This window comes from Gigantopelta aegis, chromosome 4 (assembly GCF_016097555.1).
Source record: "Gigantopelta aegis isolate Gae_Host chromosome 4, Gae_host_genome, whole genome shotgun sequence".
Classification (NCBI taxonomy): domain Eukaryota; kingdom Metazoa; phylum Mollusca; class Gastropoda; order Neomphalida; family Peltospiridae; genus Gigantopelta; species Gigantopelta aegis.
The window spans coordinates 109,779,122-109,796,554 of record NC_054702.1 but is presented as its reverse complement, the minus strand read 5'-3'; the positions used below and the strand labels follow the sequence as shown (position 1 = coordinate 109,796,554).

At 34.7% G+C, this 17,433-nt stretch overlaps 1 protein-coding gene across 1 annotated transcript in view; it reads right to left on the bottom strand.

The window, feature by feature from the left end:
* Positions 1-1,441: 1,441 nt before the first annotated feature.
* Positions 1,442-17,433, bottom strand: part of LOC121371731 (poly [ADP-ribose] polymerase tankyrase-like) — a 99,804-nt gene continuing 83,812 nt past the window's right edge. Inside the window, exons 43-51 of the mRNA XM_041497833.1 lie at positions 16,911-17,049; positions 16,675-16,796; positions 16,031-16,112; positions 15,543-15,720; positions 10,427-10,534; positions 9,196-9,389; positions 7,813-7,905; positions 6,581-6,716; positions 1,442-6,014 (exon numbers count right to left, since the gene is read on the bottom strand). Of these exons, the coding sequence (XP_041353767.1) occupies positions 5,884-6,014; positions 6,581-6,716; positions 7,813-7,905; positions 9,196-9,389; positions 10,427-10,534; positions 15,543-15,720; positions 16,031-16,112; positions 16,675-16,796; positions 16,911-17,049 (1,183 nt within the window). The 3' untranslated portion in view covers positions 1,442-5,883. The remainder of the gene's footprint in view (positions 6,015-6,580; positions 6,717-7,812; positions 7,906-9,195; positions 9,390-10,426; positions 10,535-15,542; positions 15,721-16,030; positions 16,113-16,674; positions 16,797-16,910; positions 17,050-17,433) is intronic.

Below are 17,433 nucleotides of genomic sequence, written 5' to 3'. Positions count from 1 at the left end.
TATCAAATGTATCCATATTTAAAATTTAAAGGACATCTTGCAAACGCAAGTTTCAATAGAGGCCGGTAACCGGAGAAGGAGGGTGGACCGCAAACTGGAGGGATCAGTTATTAAATGTGTAGTTGTGTTTGTAATTGTTACATAATTATACACAAAATATGTACACACATAATTGTTATAAAACATTATTGATTCTGATTGTCTATAATCAAGTCTGACCGTACTAAAATAGTTTCTAATAACATTACATGGAGAATTATGAGCTAAGCTATTTAGATAGCCTTTCAATGTGTGTGTGTGTGTGTGTGTGTGCGTGCGCGCGCACACGTGTAACGCATACCCTGACCTCTCCAAGCCTATGCAAAATAAAGGTCTAAAATATCAATCCTCTGACTAGCTTCAGAGGGTCAATATTTTTATCACCTACAAATCCAAACAAATCAAATCCAAAATCCCCATTACATTGATATTACCCCCTCTCCTCAAAAATGCATAAATAAATAAACAAATAATAATAATAATAAATAAAATAAATATTTTAAAATGTTAGATCCATGCATGTATATGGCAGGTACAGAAATAAAATCTTTCAAAAGCTGATGTTAACGTAGATTTAGGCATATATTTTTTTTTTTTTTCCTTTTAACTATTTAAAATACATTTAAAAAAACCTCAGTTCCTATCCGAGATCGTAAATCCATTCTCTCTAAATTATGGTTGCCTCTAGTTTCGATGCCTGTAAACACATTTGTATCTACATTGTTTGAAAACATAGATGTTTTTCTTCTATGCTAATATAGGTTTGCTGAATACAAATAAATACTAGTATGCTGTCAATCTAAAAAATTATATTTAGGGGTTTCATAATATAAACGTATACACATTATTACTGTCGAAAATGTGTTGTATCCAAATATAAAGGCATATTTTTGGTTTTATTTTGACCACATAAGCAGTATTTTTCAAATGGTCAACATGTTTTTGGATTCAGCATATTTAAATTTGGTTAGAAAAGTACGTTGGATACAATCCTAAAGAAATTGTCGCACAAAAATAGATTAAAATATAACCTGCAACACTATTATACTTAGATACAATGTATTTTCAACACAATCCTAATTTCGATTACTACCATTTTATTTTTGTAATTTTGACCCCCTAAACATTTCTCAGGCCAATATATATATTTTTTTGGATTCAGCACTCCCAAATTAGGTTAGAAAAATATGTTTGATATAATCCTAAAGAAATGCTCCTACTTCGATAAATAAGCACTTTTTTAAGAAATGGGACCTGACTATGGGTAAATGATTCACTGTAATTTGTAGTCATGTTAATAAGTGAAAAACAAGTTTACTTTATGTTTTTTATTTCACTAATTTCAGTGACTGGGTAAATTGATTCATTGTAATTTGAAGTCATGTTAATAAGTGAAAACAAGTTTATTTTATGTTTTTTATTTCACTAGATTTCACAGTGCCAGTGAACTCGGTGATGAGACGTGGCTTCTACACAGACAATGAGCACATGGGTATTGACAAATGACAAGTTCAGTACAGATCCATTAGGTGCTAAATACAGGACATTAGACATCAACGCACATACATAATACAACAGGGAAATACATTTCGCTGATACACACGGATATAGAAATGTACACAGTAAAATGTCTTTAAGTTACAAATTTACTCTTCTAAATGTGAACAATGCTTCATATTTTACAAAAATAAAACAATATTCTAAACAGAAAAATTGTGATTACTAAAACATGCATCAAACAAAATTCCTGTTTAAAAAAACAAAAGACAGAAAGGAAGAAGAACAAAAAAAACCATGCACAGAAATAAATTTGTTTAGTTTTGTTATGAATGCATGCCTTTAGTATATGAATGACCAAGTTGTGAAAATCAAAATTATTTATAAAACAAGGATATGAAAATTTCCAAACAATTGTCATTATAAAATATTTGACTAAATACAAACACTAAAACCCTGGCTTGCTTAATGGCTTGGGGTTTGTAAGCTGTAAATTTAATATAACACGCCATACATATATAAGATTTATTACACACACCAAGGCACACACACATTTAGTAGCTGTGCTCATAAAGTTACAGTCGACTTAAATGTAAGAATGTATATTCATATCTTATAGGCAAAATTCAATATATATTTTTGTCCCAAGAACAAAAATATCTTCTAAATCTTAAACATAATTCACAACACTTAATACAACAATGAAAAGTCATCTGTTTTTGTTGTTTTTTGGCATACAGTGTAAAATAGTTTGATCCATTTGATTCCAGTCAAATATATGCAATATAAAATATATATTTAATGCAAATACAAACATTTACAATAATTAAAAGAAACCCTATCAATATTAATATCTAGCAAACACCCACTGAAAATACAGTAACCACAAAATTAAATACATTATAGCATACTAAATTAAACTGAAATTCATTTACAACAATTTGAAAAGAGAAAAGAAGAAAAAGGAAATCCTACTAACATGTGGTATCTGACACTTGCTTCATAAAACTCTACTTGTAATGTTTCCACATGATGCAGTCAAATGCAAACTACTTATGTCAGAATTAATAACACTGATCAAGTTTGCTTTCACATTGTTTTGGGAAAATTTAGGATTTAAATTTTAGATTCACCAAACCCTCCCTACCCTGTATTACACAACATAGTCCCACATAGAATAAGGATGCATTATAAGAAATCACAACAATATTAATAATATCTTGCTAACACCCACTTAACATCCAGTAACACAAAAATTATATGAAATATAGCATGTATTAAAATAAACTGGAATTAATTTACAAAAAATAAATAAAATAATAATAATAATAATAAAAAAATAACCAACAAATTTAAACTCGACATAAACATGATTTGCAAACAATTTAATGCTCCACATACCATACATTGGTTTGGCGTAAAACTTTCTTTTTTACTTACTTCATTTATCAAAAGCTTTTAAAATTGTGCCATTGGTGGACATACTTAAGTAGTGATGACATTTGCAAACAGATAGTGTAAATATAACTGTTAATGCAAAGCAACACTCAGTTTATCCCTCCAAAATGAAATCAAATGATCATTTAGACAATAAACATGTAAATAAACACAATATTGCCTTTTTTTTAAACTTAAAAAAAAAATTGTCTTGCATATTCTATCTAACATTGTCTTCTATGGTGTTTCTTTTATAGGCTTTAAAATGTCTGACTAAAGGTCCTTTAACACAGAATTGAATTATTGTAAGTATACAGCAATGGCAATAATACCAGAAATAGAAATACCTGCATTTTTTGTATTAACATGTGTATATGAAGCAAATGAAACCACACTAATTCTTTAAAAGGATAAAAACAAAGGACAAAATGTTATAAAGAAATACAACACACAAATTTAACGGACACATTAATGTGGAGACTAAAACAGCAAGTTCAAAATTATTGTTCATAATTTAAGAATGATCTGTCTTGAGCTGCCAACAATACAGAATGGTAATGTAAACTATAAACTTTAGTCAAATCACTAGTTAGACAACATTTATCACCATTTTATGTTTCTGTTATTGTATTAGTTAAATGCACAACAAAATCGTGATGTCAGAGTGCTGTTGCCAGGCCGTGCCGAGTAAAGCTACCAGGCACTTTTAAGCATTTTTGCCCAACCATATTAACAAAATGTTTTTCTTACTTCACAAAAATTGGTTCTGCCTGGCATTAATTTTAGTCTAGACAAAAACCTGTTATATCGGGGTTCATCAAAGGAAAATATAAAACTACATACTAACAGTGCATATATTAAAATAACCATATATAAAATTATCAAATAAATCAAACTAGTCTCATGTATATCTAAGAATTTTACAATTGTAAATGGAAATTAATTACAAAGGTTTGATATTTCTGAAAGTAATTCATTATCTTCAGTACCGTATTTACATGGACATGTACATTATTAGTAATAACTTCACAGTTTACAAAGAGGAAGTAAATATACTGAACTTCAGAAGACGATGATGTACATTTAATGAACTTCAAAAGGAAACACTCACCACATTCAATCTGCACATGCACTAAAGCAACCCAAGTTGCTGGATTCTAACAGAAATTTGACTCTTTTTTTTTTGCTTCTCACTTTGTTATTCACATCTACAAGACTGAACACAACCTAAACTGTTTTAACATCTTGAGTGATGGTTAAATTCCTGTCAGCTATACATGTAGTTTCTAAAATAACCATGGGCCAATGAAGGTGCAGGATTTGGTGGGGGGAGGGGGGAGAGGCAAATGGGTGAAGTCCTGAATGGGATTTTGTTTGTAAATTTCCAGCAAGCTCCTAGTTACTCCCAGTGTGTTACAGATGTGTGTAGTCCGATACCTGGTTGTCCACGCCTCACCTACCCCAAATCCTGCATTATTCTGTATATAACTGGCAACTAGCTGAACTGAAAGGACAATCACTTTTTTCCTTGGTTTTCAATGCTCTTAAGGCAACCTATTAGATTTGATTAAGTTTGAAAGAGAGCAAGTCTATTCAGTTTCTTCTCGGTTAAAGTATAAATGTATGAAATGGTTAGCTTGTCACATTGTCAATTTATATAATATATTACTGGGTGCTTTAAAAACAATTTCCACTTAACTATTGACAGACAAGCATCCAACCTACGAAAGGCTAAATGGTGGATATTCCATTTATTAAACAACTCTAAACCTACCAATGAAGATTTAAATGTGAACACAAATACTCAACTGTGAACACATCCCATATACCTTCATTAACAACTCTACAGGCACAGACCTGCAAATGAAGACTTAAACATGAACACAGATATGAACTGTGTACACACCTCAAACCAATTCAAGAGAGAAAAAAAAAAGCCAATCTGAACTAGTAAAACCAGGTTCTCTAGAAAAAATTTAAAATCCACTAGCCATGGGATCGGTGATTTAATTTTGTTTACTAGCCCTACTTCACTTTAAGTTAATAACATTTTTAGTAAATAATAAGATAATCAGATATGTCACCTAAACAGATAGATAGAGCTTGAAAACACTACAATTGGGAGTTAGAGTGAGGGCAGAATATTCATATTTACAAAATAGACTTAACTGTAACATTTGATCAAAACATTTCAGTTGCCATTGCCACTAGCCCAACACTGAATATTACTAGTTATGAGAGTGGAGCTACCATGATCTAGAAGCCCTGAAAACAATACCAAATCTCAGTTCGAATTCAGACTGAAGCCAAACAAATGTTCATAAGCAAACAGTTTGTCTTAAAGTACTTCCTGATAACTTAAAGGTTGAGATTAATCATTTTTTAAAACAGGAATAGAGAAATAGAGGAGAAATGCGGACAGTTTTTGCACCATCTATTATTACATACCGAAATGTAATATGATAATCAAAGTGATATGTATGAAATGTGCGAAAAGTTTATGGTTATTAGCATACATCAAGAAATAAACTGAATGATCAACGCATCAAAAATGTATCAGCCATTGTTTTTTCTAATCTGGTGGAATATATCTCTTGAAAACAAATCTGGTATGTTCACAAAGTTAATACAGCATTGTTGCACAGTTTCGTCACACAGCAATGATCCAGTGTTAAAATTATCTTTCATTTCATTTGTCCTCTGCTTTCAAGCAGTCATATGAAATTAACGATCAGTCTTTACTTTACAGCCAGAAAACAATCGAAGAATCAGCACTATCTTTCAACTGCACCAAGCTGTTTCAATAAAAATAACACCGATACTTTCGAGTCCACATATGTTGTAGAGCGATGAACAGAAATATAAACAACCAGTGTTCACAAGGAATGCTATTTGTGTTCTGAATGTCGTCTAGTTTGAGAACAGCACGAGATATCGTAGACAAACTTGAGAGGCGTCATGTACTATGTATTCGCTGTCCATCATATGCGGTTTCTTTTCGTAACTCACTTCTCTCAGAGGTCCCAGTGACATCCGGGGTCCTACAATATGAAATATGCCTGGATTACAATTCCAATATAAATATTCCACGTAACAATAACACTGTTCTGTTCATGAATGTAGTACACGTATCACAACTTGATAAAGTAATCTGAAACATTTTAATTTTTTATTTCAAAATCCTTTTTTTTAAAATAGAAACAAAAACAAACCATGCATTCTACAAAAGCAAGAATTTTTTTTTTTTTTAGAAAAACAAAATCATTGTGCTCAAGTACCACTTTCTAAACATTCCATATTAATATTAACCAAAGGCTACACAAAACCAAAATGTTTAGTTTCCTGTTACACGCTGAAAAAAAAATGAATAGGTATAAACAACATTTTATTTTGGAAAATTGATCATATCACCACCAAAATCACTGCTTTTATATTATTTCTCGGTCATCTTTTTTTTATTTATTATATTAGAGTTGGCTAGTAAAAATGAGGGTCAGTCAAATAACCAGAATCAAACAAAGTGATGGCTAATGTTGGGAGAATACATGCCCTCCCCCTCCCGTGTCAATCAAACACCAACCATGTGTGCACATCACACAGTACGTACCAAAAGGTAATGTGACATCAAATTCAGGGTCGGGCTGCCTGCGACCTATGACCTTTACACTGTTGATATCAGGATCCAGATGATCATCCTCATCTTCATCCAGGAATAGACGTTCTTTGGTCCTGCCCAAGGCAACCTACAATACAGTACATGAATGAATGAGTGCAGTCAAACAGTCCAAGGCAACCTACAATACAGTACATGAATGAATGAGTGCAGTCAAACAGTCCAAGGCAACCTACAATACAGTACATGAATGAATGAGTGCAGTCAAACAGTCCAAGGCAACCTACAATACAGTACATGAATGAATGAGTGCAGTCAAACAGTCCAAGGCAACCTAAAATACAGTACATGAATGAATGAGTGCAGGCAAACAGTCCAAGGCAACCTACAATACAGTACATGAATGAATGAGTGCAGTCAAACAGTCCAAGGCAACCTACAATACAGTACATGAATGAATGAGTGCAGTCAAACAGTCCAAGGCAACCTACAATACAGTACATGAATGAATGAGTGCAGTCAAACAGTCCAAGGCAACCTACAATACAGTACATGAATGAATGAGTGCAGTCAAACAGTCCAAGGCAACCTAAAATACAGTACATGAATGAATGAGTGCAGTCAAACAGTCCAAGGCAACCTAAAATACAGTACATGAATGAATGAGTGCAGTCAAACAGTCCAAGGCAACCTAAAATACAGTACATGAATGAATGAGTGCAGTCAAACAGTCCAAGGCAACCTACAATACAGTACATGAATGAATGAGTGCAGTCAAACAGTCCAAGGCAACCTAAAATACAGTACATGAATGAATGAGTGCAGTCAAACAGTCCAAGGCAACCTACAATACAGTACATGAATGAATGAGTGCAGTCAAACAGTCCAAGGCAACCTAAAATAGAGTACATGAATGAATGAGTGCAGTCAAACAGTCCAAGGCAACCTAAAATATAGTATATCATAGTCAAACTTGTTTATTTTTATCTTGAAGGGACAAAAGATAACTTCAGCTTATAAATGAGGCCCATGATGTTATACTAGATATTTAGGGTCAAACTAAGAGGTCGGCTTATCCATGGAGTTGGCTAATACACTGCAATATATGGCAATACACAAGATCATTTTTATACAGGTGGTCACTACCTTATTTGTATTAAAAAACAAACAAAATCTATGGAGACTATTTGTTACAGGTGTAAAAGAAAAGCCTTGCTGTTTCTTACCTCACAGAGCAGCATTAGCTGACAATCCGACTCGGGGCTATAGTTGTAGCAGTAATTCCTGCTCTTTGAGAAACAGTCCGAGAAGTAGATGCCCTGTAAATAAAATAGTTTCATTTAATAAACAAATCATTTTGAAAATGTGTCCTTGTACTACTGTTTCAATTGTTATGTATCATTGGCTGTTTTTAAATAAAGAAGAAAAAAGACCATATCTAAACTTAATTTAACAGCTAACTTATTCATTAGTGAAAAATGTATTATAGACTTTGAGGGGAAACAAATCAGTAAGTGTACTTGTTTTAGGGGATCACAGACGTTGCTGTTAACTGGTCAAATGGGTGAGATGAACAATGGTTGGCCAACTGTATTAACCAGGGCCCTGTTCCATGAAAGAATTACAGTGAATTACAACGAGTTTATAGCTGGCACATGTTCCACAAAGCTACAAGTGACCCTCTTAACAATTGAAATAATAGAAAATCCCTGATTAACTTTGCCATTAGTTATCTTCCAAACCTTTGTGTAAAGATCATACATTGTTTTTCATCAAATGCCAAACTTAATAAGGAATATCGTGTATATTGGATACACAAATTAGTTCGTACCCATCTTAGAAAATCATCATCTACATCTATGTTAGTGGAACCATTGTAAATTGTTACTGTAATTTATGATGACAGTGAGCTACATAGCATCGTAAAATGTGCTGGCAATCATACGGAAAAGTTATAGTCACCAAAATTGACATTTACGAAGATATTAAGACTGTTTAGTTGAACAAGGCCCGGACCACCAACAACAGGTACATCAGGTGGCCCTGGTATGTGCTGTCTTGTTTGTAGCAAAGTGCATATAAAAATATCCACCTTGCATTTAATGTAAAGATATAGACTATATCACAACAGATTTTTTCACTACAGACCATATGTCACAATTAACAAATGTTGTGAAGACTAAACATTGCTAACAATAACACATTTTTAAGAGCTTTCAACAGACCATGTTAGTAGTATTAAATAGTTTCCTCTCAAAACAGACTATTAGCATTAAACAATTACCTCTACTGACTAGACTATCCAACGTACTAAAAGTTACCGTTAGCTAGACTGATTTTTATGCTACACAGTAAACCGAATTACCACTTTGGGAACCAATCAAATAGTTTACAAACATGAGTAAAACATTTGCTGCCTGAACTTGGGGCTGGTGTCTTACGATAGGGACCTCTACGGGTGCCATCAACACACTGTTACTAAGTTCCTTCTCCAAACAGGTGTCCTGTGGGGTGCTATCAAAACTGTTACTAATAGTTACCTCTCCAAACAGATGTCCTGTGATGGAGACCTCCACGGGTGCTATCAACAGACTGTTACTAATAGTTACCTCTCCAAACAGGTGTCCTGTGATGGGGACCTCCACGGGTGCTATCAACAGCCCGCGGTGTAGAATACTCATCATGTTACCAAGGTTACTGCCGTGCCACAGAAGTTGATGATTATCGAGCTTCAAAGCGGCCAGTCGGGCATCTTCTCCGGGACGGGACAGTTTGAACAAGGAGTGTACTTTTGTATCTCGACCTATAATAGACATATAAGGCTTTACAAGTAGATCAGTTTTAAAAACAAGGGAAAGATTGACAGATAATGGTCGGACACCAGACAAATCAGTAAAAAAAGGGACACATTTAACTAGCTAATGTCATAAGAAAGCTAAAACCATGTTCTCTGACATGTCAAGACGTTTAAAAAAGAAACTGTTTTTAAAACTAGATTTGTTTCTGTATGTGTGTGTAATAAGAATGTGATAAAAGCCCAAAAGATTTTAATCAAGTGAAAATTATCTACCAATCTCAAATAAAGATCAGTTTTAAGCATTTAAGATGAAATCCAATCTACTTTGTAAAAACAAATTTATGACCAAGTAAATTAAATAGAACAAAATACTAAAATATTACATCTCTGATGCATGTGTGAATATTGGCTTAATACACTTGCAGAAGAAAGAAAGAAGTGACATACTTGAAGACTGGATGCATGTGTGAATATTGGCTTAATACACTTGCAGAAGAAAGAAAGAAGTGACATACTTGAAGACTGGATGCATGTGAGAATGTACTGATGCATGTGTGAATATTGGCTTAATACACTTGCAGAAGAAAGAAAGAAGTGACATACTTGAAGACTGGATGCATGTGAGAATGTACTGATGCATGTGTGAATATTGGCTTAATACACTTGCAGAAGAAAGAAAGAAGTGACATACTTGAAGACTGGATGCATGTGAGAATGTACTGATGCATGTGTGAATATTGGCTTAATACACTTGCAGAAGAAAGAAAGAAGTGACATACTTGAAGACTGGATGCATGTGAGAATGTACTGATGCATGTGTGAATATTGGCTTAATACACTTGCAGAAGAAAGAAAGAAGTGACATACTTGAAGACTGGATGCATGTGAGAATGTACTGATGCATGTGTGAATATTGGCTTAATACACTTGCAGAAGAAAGAAAGAAGTGACATACTTGAAGACTGGATGCATGTGAGAATGTACTGATGCATGTGTGAATATTGGCTTAATACACTTGCAGAAGAAAGAAAGAAGTGACATACTTGAAGACTGGATGCATGTGAGAATGTACTGCGACTCGAGACTGTCGGGCACTAGCGGCTGCACCTGACAACCAATAGCTCGATAGATGTAATCCAAGGGGTTTGTGTCTGAAAAATAAAACGTGTAATGATCTCAATGAATACACTATAAAAACAATTCATTTATGGTAGTACTAAACCAAATAACTTCTGGCTGGGTCAAAGTTCGAGGTGCACCCAACTTTTGATAGAGAAGTGAACACCACAAGTCCTGTGATTGGTTATAAATATGAGTGTGTTGGATGTGAAAAATAATAGTTTCATCTGGGTAAAATAAATATGCAATTTTATTTCATCTAGTACCAATGTGTCTAGTAACCTTATGCTTGAAACATGTATGGGGTACCTGTAAAAAAACAGTACTCGAATTTTGTGTGGAACTAGGGTAGTCATAGACGCTACCCGTTATCTCAGAAACCAGCAGCTTGACCCCCAATTTTTTCTGATTCACTTTAAGTGTGAGGGGTGGTAGTATTTATATCCGTGGCATTTATGTTGATTGATATGCTGCAGGTAGGAGTTTTAGCCACATATGTTACTATTGTCGTCTGTGGGATTTGATTTGGTAGTATACACCCTTATACACCAACATTAGAAAGGTCAACCAGTGAAATCTGTTATTAAACATCAATATTTTGAATGCTGACCACCTCATGAGAAACACCAGTTCTGTGAAACTGGGTAGGTATCCGCTAACATACTATCATGCACTGGTGTTTAATATATAGAGATTATTATACAAGTTTGTGTGTCGTACTGATTTTATGAAACGAGTGTCAGGATTTCTGTATTGGCCAAGGAGAACGAGGGTAATACATAAATCCTGACACGAGTTTTGTAAAATCAGCATGACTCACATGCGAGTGTAATAATTTCTTTATTATCCATATTCAGTGTTCTACGTTGCGACCAAAATGGTCACCAATGCGACCAAAATGTTGGCATGACGACCGATTGAATTTATTATCGTTGCCTGACTCCAAAAACGTCTAAGTATTAAATTATTTGCCATGTGCGTTCAAAGTCCTAACAGTGAAAACAAATGAAATTTGTTGACATCATTGTGCAGTCGGAACATTTTGTTATTTACGAAGTTGTCCGATTGATCACTGTGAATTTCGTATTAATTGTCGGTACCGTTCAGAACTCATCGTTGATTTTAGTGATTTGGCGAAAACAATCCAGATACTTGCGAAAACAATCCAGGTATTTTGATTGGTATGTTATTTTAATGCAGACAACCATTTGGAATATCTCAATTGATATCGATTTCTGGATCATGTATGTAATAGTTTGTTTTATTCAACGACGCTGCTAGAGCACACTGATTTTTTATCTTATCATCGGCTATTGGACGTCAAACATATGGTCATTCTGACACTGTTTTTAGAGGAAACCCGCTGTCGCCACATAGGCTACTCTTTTTACGACAGGCAGCAAGGGATCTTTTATTTGCGCTTCCCACAGGCAGGATAGCACAAACCATGGCCTTTGTTGAACCAGTTATGGATCACTGGTCGGTGCAAGTGGTTTACACCTACCCATTGAGCCTTGCGGAGCACTCACTCAGGGTTTGGAGTCGGTATCTCGATTAAAAATCCCATGCCTCGACTGGGATCCGAACCCAGTACCTACCAGCCTGTAGACCGATGGCCTGCCACGATGCCACCGAGGTCAGTATGTAATAAAGAAGTTCCGAATTCTGTATTGTACTATACATAACCGATTCACTATGGTACATTATTGGTGGTTGCATTCGATTGAAGAACACGAGTACAAAATCAAGTAAAGGTTGCTCACTCACTGTTCATACTATACACATTGTAACGAAACATGCAAAATGGAGACTGATTATTAAACAATGCATTACAAAATAAGCATTTCAACAATTACGTAATGCTCTTTGATGCACCATGCTATGCGTTACAAACGTTATGGGGGAGGGGAGGGGAGGGGTTGCTGGTCAAAGACTTACTTACCGACAACGTCTTTAAAACAAAGTGATTTTTTTAAAGCATAAACTAAATACCGGCAACCATACATGGCCATATTTTCTATTAGATGAATTTTTAATCAATTATTTATTTAAAATAATAAATTCAAAAGAAAAAAAAATGCAAACCGAATAATTTGGTTAAATTGCATAACTGTGGCAGTGAAAAGTGGATGGGGTGACAAAGTGTTACATAATTTTAGAAGGAATAGTGGTCTTAACTTTACAAAATGTTATGTGGAGCAGGGTAAAAAGTAAACCTGCCAAAGTTTCCACTATGTAATTATTGAACGGACCCAAGTGTTGCGTTTGATCTGCTGACCCATTACGCACGTTTCTACAATCGTTCAAATCGAATGCAGCCCCAGTTAGCGTTTTTCTTTTCTTTTTTCTTGCTGTGTTTAGTGTGTAGATGTATGTGCTGTTTCACAGCGAAACTTTCAAAGCGGCAAAATTTTAAAATATTACAATTCTTTAGAAAAACGAAAATCTAAAACTTCAAATGCTAATCAAGAAGACGAGACAGGTGAAACAAGTACTTAAAAGTCAAATGAATTGAGGCCAATCTGAGAAATCTGCAGCTAAAACCGAAACAGAGCCAGACAAAAAACGTAGAAAATTTAATAAAACTTCAGTTTCTGTGGTTTCAACATGACGATAATACTGACACAATGCACTATACCTATTGTAGAAAAATTAGCAAGCATGTTGCTGGCATAAATCAAATGAGGAGAGAGATTTTTTTTTTGTATACCCACCACCCACAAAATAATATTTTAGTTAAACGGTAGGATATGTAGGAAAAAAATAGCCGTCATATGAGGCATAAAATTATAATATATTACAGTCCCTCCCACCTCCTTCATCATGCGATCAGTTCTAAAATGGTCCTCATTTCAGATTCATGATTGAGTGAAAACTAAACAATTTCACTGTTTCAAGCTATTTATTTAATTTAGCAGCATAAGTCATCTATAATGTTATGATGGTTACAACACATTCATAAATGATACACAATATTAGTAGTGTCACACTGTGGCGAGTAACATTTTTAGCTTGGCTAGTAAAAAAAATTTGTCCACTAGCCAAAGAAGAGTAAGTTATAAAACCGAGTGTAGAACACTGATATTATTATTGTTGTTTTCTTTATGAATAACAAGACCCAACTCAAAATGTTTCAGCCACAACTAGGAGGAGACGACGAAATTACGTCATATTTCACATGCAATGTCTGAGCTAGGACTGGGGAAGCAACGTCATGTTATGACGTCACTTCCCAAAATTACATTTGTTATTACAGGTGTGCTTCATATGATTATTATTAATCCGGTTATGTTGAATCATGTGGATAATAAGATAACTGCTTAATTCAGGTACATTACTATTTTAGGCTTAAAGTGGCCTTTAATTATGCAGATGACCCGGAAGAATCATAACTGAGCTTTTCAAAAGTAGGTGTCATTTTCAGAGATAAAAATAAGTGTACAAAACATTCTGGGAATCTTAGCAAGTTTTGAAAAGCAGATGGATACTCTGAACTCTTCATCAAAGAAATAGAACAGGAACAATTGTCTGATAATTCTGAAGTCCGTGGGCCATGTTCCCGAAGACGTTGGTCGTTTGGCCATAACGAATTCGTAAAATGGCATGAATGACAATATACCGACAGTTGGCCAAAAGTGTCATTTCATTTTTGTTGTGGTGTCGTTCCAAGTCTATCGTAACAAAGGAATTCACTATGTCGTTATACTATACATGTGTAAGGCACGTTCGTGCAGTGCGTGTGCGTGACTTCAATGAACTAATGCATTTAACCAGAAAGCATGGCTGAACAACACGAACACGGTTCAAAACAACAGAACTAGAAGGAATGGCGGATGCTGTTGGTGTTCATCAGCATACTATTTTCCAAGTTCAGTGACTGTAAAACAATAAGAAAATATCTGCGTGGGTTTCAGTGACCACCAGTGTTAATGCTGTATCATCAGTGAGGTGCACCGTTGACAAAATGTTGCAAATCGTGTGATTGGTCTGTGATTAAAAACAAAGAACAGTAGTAAAGAAAAGCCCAAAACAAGACTGGTGGAGGTGGTTATATCATCACTATGACACCGGTGGATTAACATGTAGTAGCTATCATCAGGGAGACCGCCATAGAAGGAATAACCACTGGAATTGAAGCTTCACCCGCAGGTACGTCCCGACTTGAGAAACATGTCCTAATCTGCACCTGCAACAAGTTCCAGTAAACCAACATGTACAGAAGGGATGCTTGTAGAAGATACAGCTACAGTAACAGCTACAGTAACAGACCAGGCCCCACTTGCACAAGTGAGATGTCCCATAATGGAACCGCGGAACCTATTGATGCTGCGCTTCTACGTGTAGGCCTTTCGAGGTCTAGTTGCGGTTCACTACACAGATATAACATACCAACCCTGTCAAGTCTATACTTGTTTTGCAGCTCAACAACTTGCATGAAATCAAGAGGATTACTTCGATCTCAACTCACCCTTGGGACAGTTTGTTGTCTCCTTAATCGCCTATGTTCCAATACTGCAAACAACGCAGCCGTCATTTTCACATATTGGTAACATTACGACATACATGCAATAAATGACACTGTTAACAACAGGGTTGGACCTGTTGTTAATATAGCGATATTGTAGGCTTACGACATTCATCAAGACATCTTCGAGAACATGGAAATTTGGCCAACATGTTAACAATGTCGTTTCATGTAACAATGGCTTTGGGAACATAGCCCCAAAAATATAGAAGATACCCGCTGTCATCTTTGGATTATTAACCTAGGAACTAAAGCTTAGCAATATTTAAAACACCAAAACACACCATTTCATCAGCAACAACAAGGTGTCTGTGTCAGTCTGTGGAACGAGTGCGTACTGGCAGGGTGAAATCTACATATCTACCCATCTTTACAGAATATTCACTGACAACAGCTGAAAGCAAGCCAATATGCGAACTGTCTTTAACCTCATATACACTTGTCACACAAAGTGAAACCTGTAGCCCTGGTCACTGTGACTGTTGGTCTGGAGAATCTGTCACTCATAATCTCACCTTTAAGACGATACTGAGCTCCAAGCAACATCTTGCTTGCCACTTCAAGGTCCATTAAGTCAGCTACGAGTCTCAGATGTTTCTTTAACATTGCCTTATTTTCAATGGGTCGAATCTGCTCATACTCGAACCCACCGACTGGAATCAAGTGGTAGTACTCACTTGTCAGCTTTGAGATCTGCCAAACAAATGTAATCACTTAACAAAAATACTCAACAAAACCCGTCTCATATGAACTTGCTAATAAACTGACAGATACTGATCTTAGTTTATAAAAGTATAAACAGTCAAAAACAAGAAATCTCAGTATCATGACAAAGACAGTGCATGATTATGACAATTATATTTATGTGAAATTACTATAGATAAATTAAAATTTCAACTTAATGCAAACTGGAGAAAAAAGGTCTTGCCAAATTGTGCAGGTGCCCAGTACAAGGAATTATGAAATTATGAAAATTGAGTTCCATAATAAAAGACCCACTAACCTGTTCACAGTTGCTGTGGTATTCCTGCATGTTTGTATTCAACATATTTTTTTGCTGCTTTTTGACAGTTTCGATCAGCTCTCTGCAACAAATGCGACCGAAATTATCATATCAGAATTCTGAATCTAATCCAATATCTTTACTCTTCACCAAACATTTGTATCAGATTTATTCAGAGAATACTTCAGAAGTGTTCAACATAAAAATCCAGAAGCAACATTTGATGAGCCCTGTATAACAAGTTTGACAGTACATGAACAGGAACATGAATGAATGAATGGTTTAACACCCCAGCACAAAAATAGAGATTGACTATTGGGTGTCAAACAAAGTGTACATGGAACACTCGTTTTCTTTAAGATAATTTTATTTCATATTATACACAGATACTTGAACACAAGTTGAACATAAATTCACTAAATTATCTATATATTTTGGCAGAAGGTGATGACAATTCTTTGAAGACATTTAATGCAAAACCAACAATGAATATTTTAACATACTGAAGTAATAAATACATTATTAGATTTCATAATCTAACATATTACATTAAGAAGTACACACCCTATTTTCTTTAACTGTTTACCATTAAACTTCAGTATAAAATATATCACTAAATATTTTTAATCTTACAAAGTACATACCCGATTTCTTGCAACAACAATCTTGCTGAAATGAGAGATGGTTTCTTAATGCGACCGAACGGCATGAAGTCTGGATCAAGACCCACTTTCTTTACAGATGCTGTGAGCATTTCAACACCACTCTGTAACAAACACAAATCTATTGAACAGCTGTCTACTACATTACTAAGAAATTCTACAATTTTAACTTTGTACTAAAATAGAAAACATTTATGAGTCTAATTAATAGCACTTACCATTTCTTTTACAATATCCTGAACAGACAATGGCAGCTTTGAAGGTCGGTCAGACTTCAGTTCAAACTGAATTTTGTGAGCTTTTTTCCGTTTATCTTCATATGGAATCAAACGGTACTTCTTGGGATGGTTTTCAAAACTGGAGAAAAAAAAGAAGTTATCAATAAAACCTATCCAAGTATTTCTCTCAGTGTAAATAATGTTTAAATAATAGTATCACCCATCTATGTAATAAAACTATCTTATTTTGGTAATACTACGGAAGTTATTACCTTATCTAGGTAATATTACTATCTCATCTAGGTAACATTACCGAAGTTACTACCTAATCTAGGTAGTATTATCTTGTCTAGATAATATTGGTAATATTACTACCTCATCTAGTTAATAATACTGAAGTTATTATCTCATCTAGGCAATATTACTATGTTGTTTAGGTAATATAACTGAAGTTTCTACATCATCTAGATAATATTACCATCTCGTCTAAGTATTATTACTGAAGCTACTACCCCATCTAGGT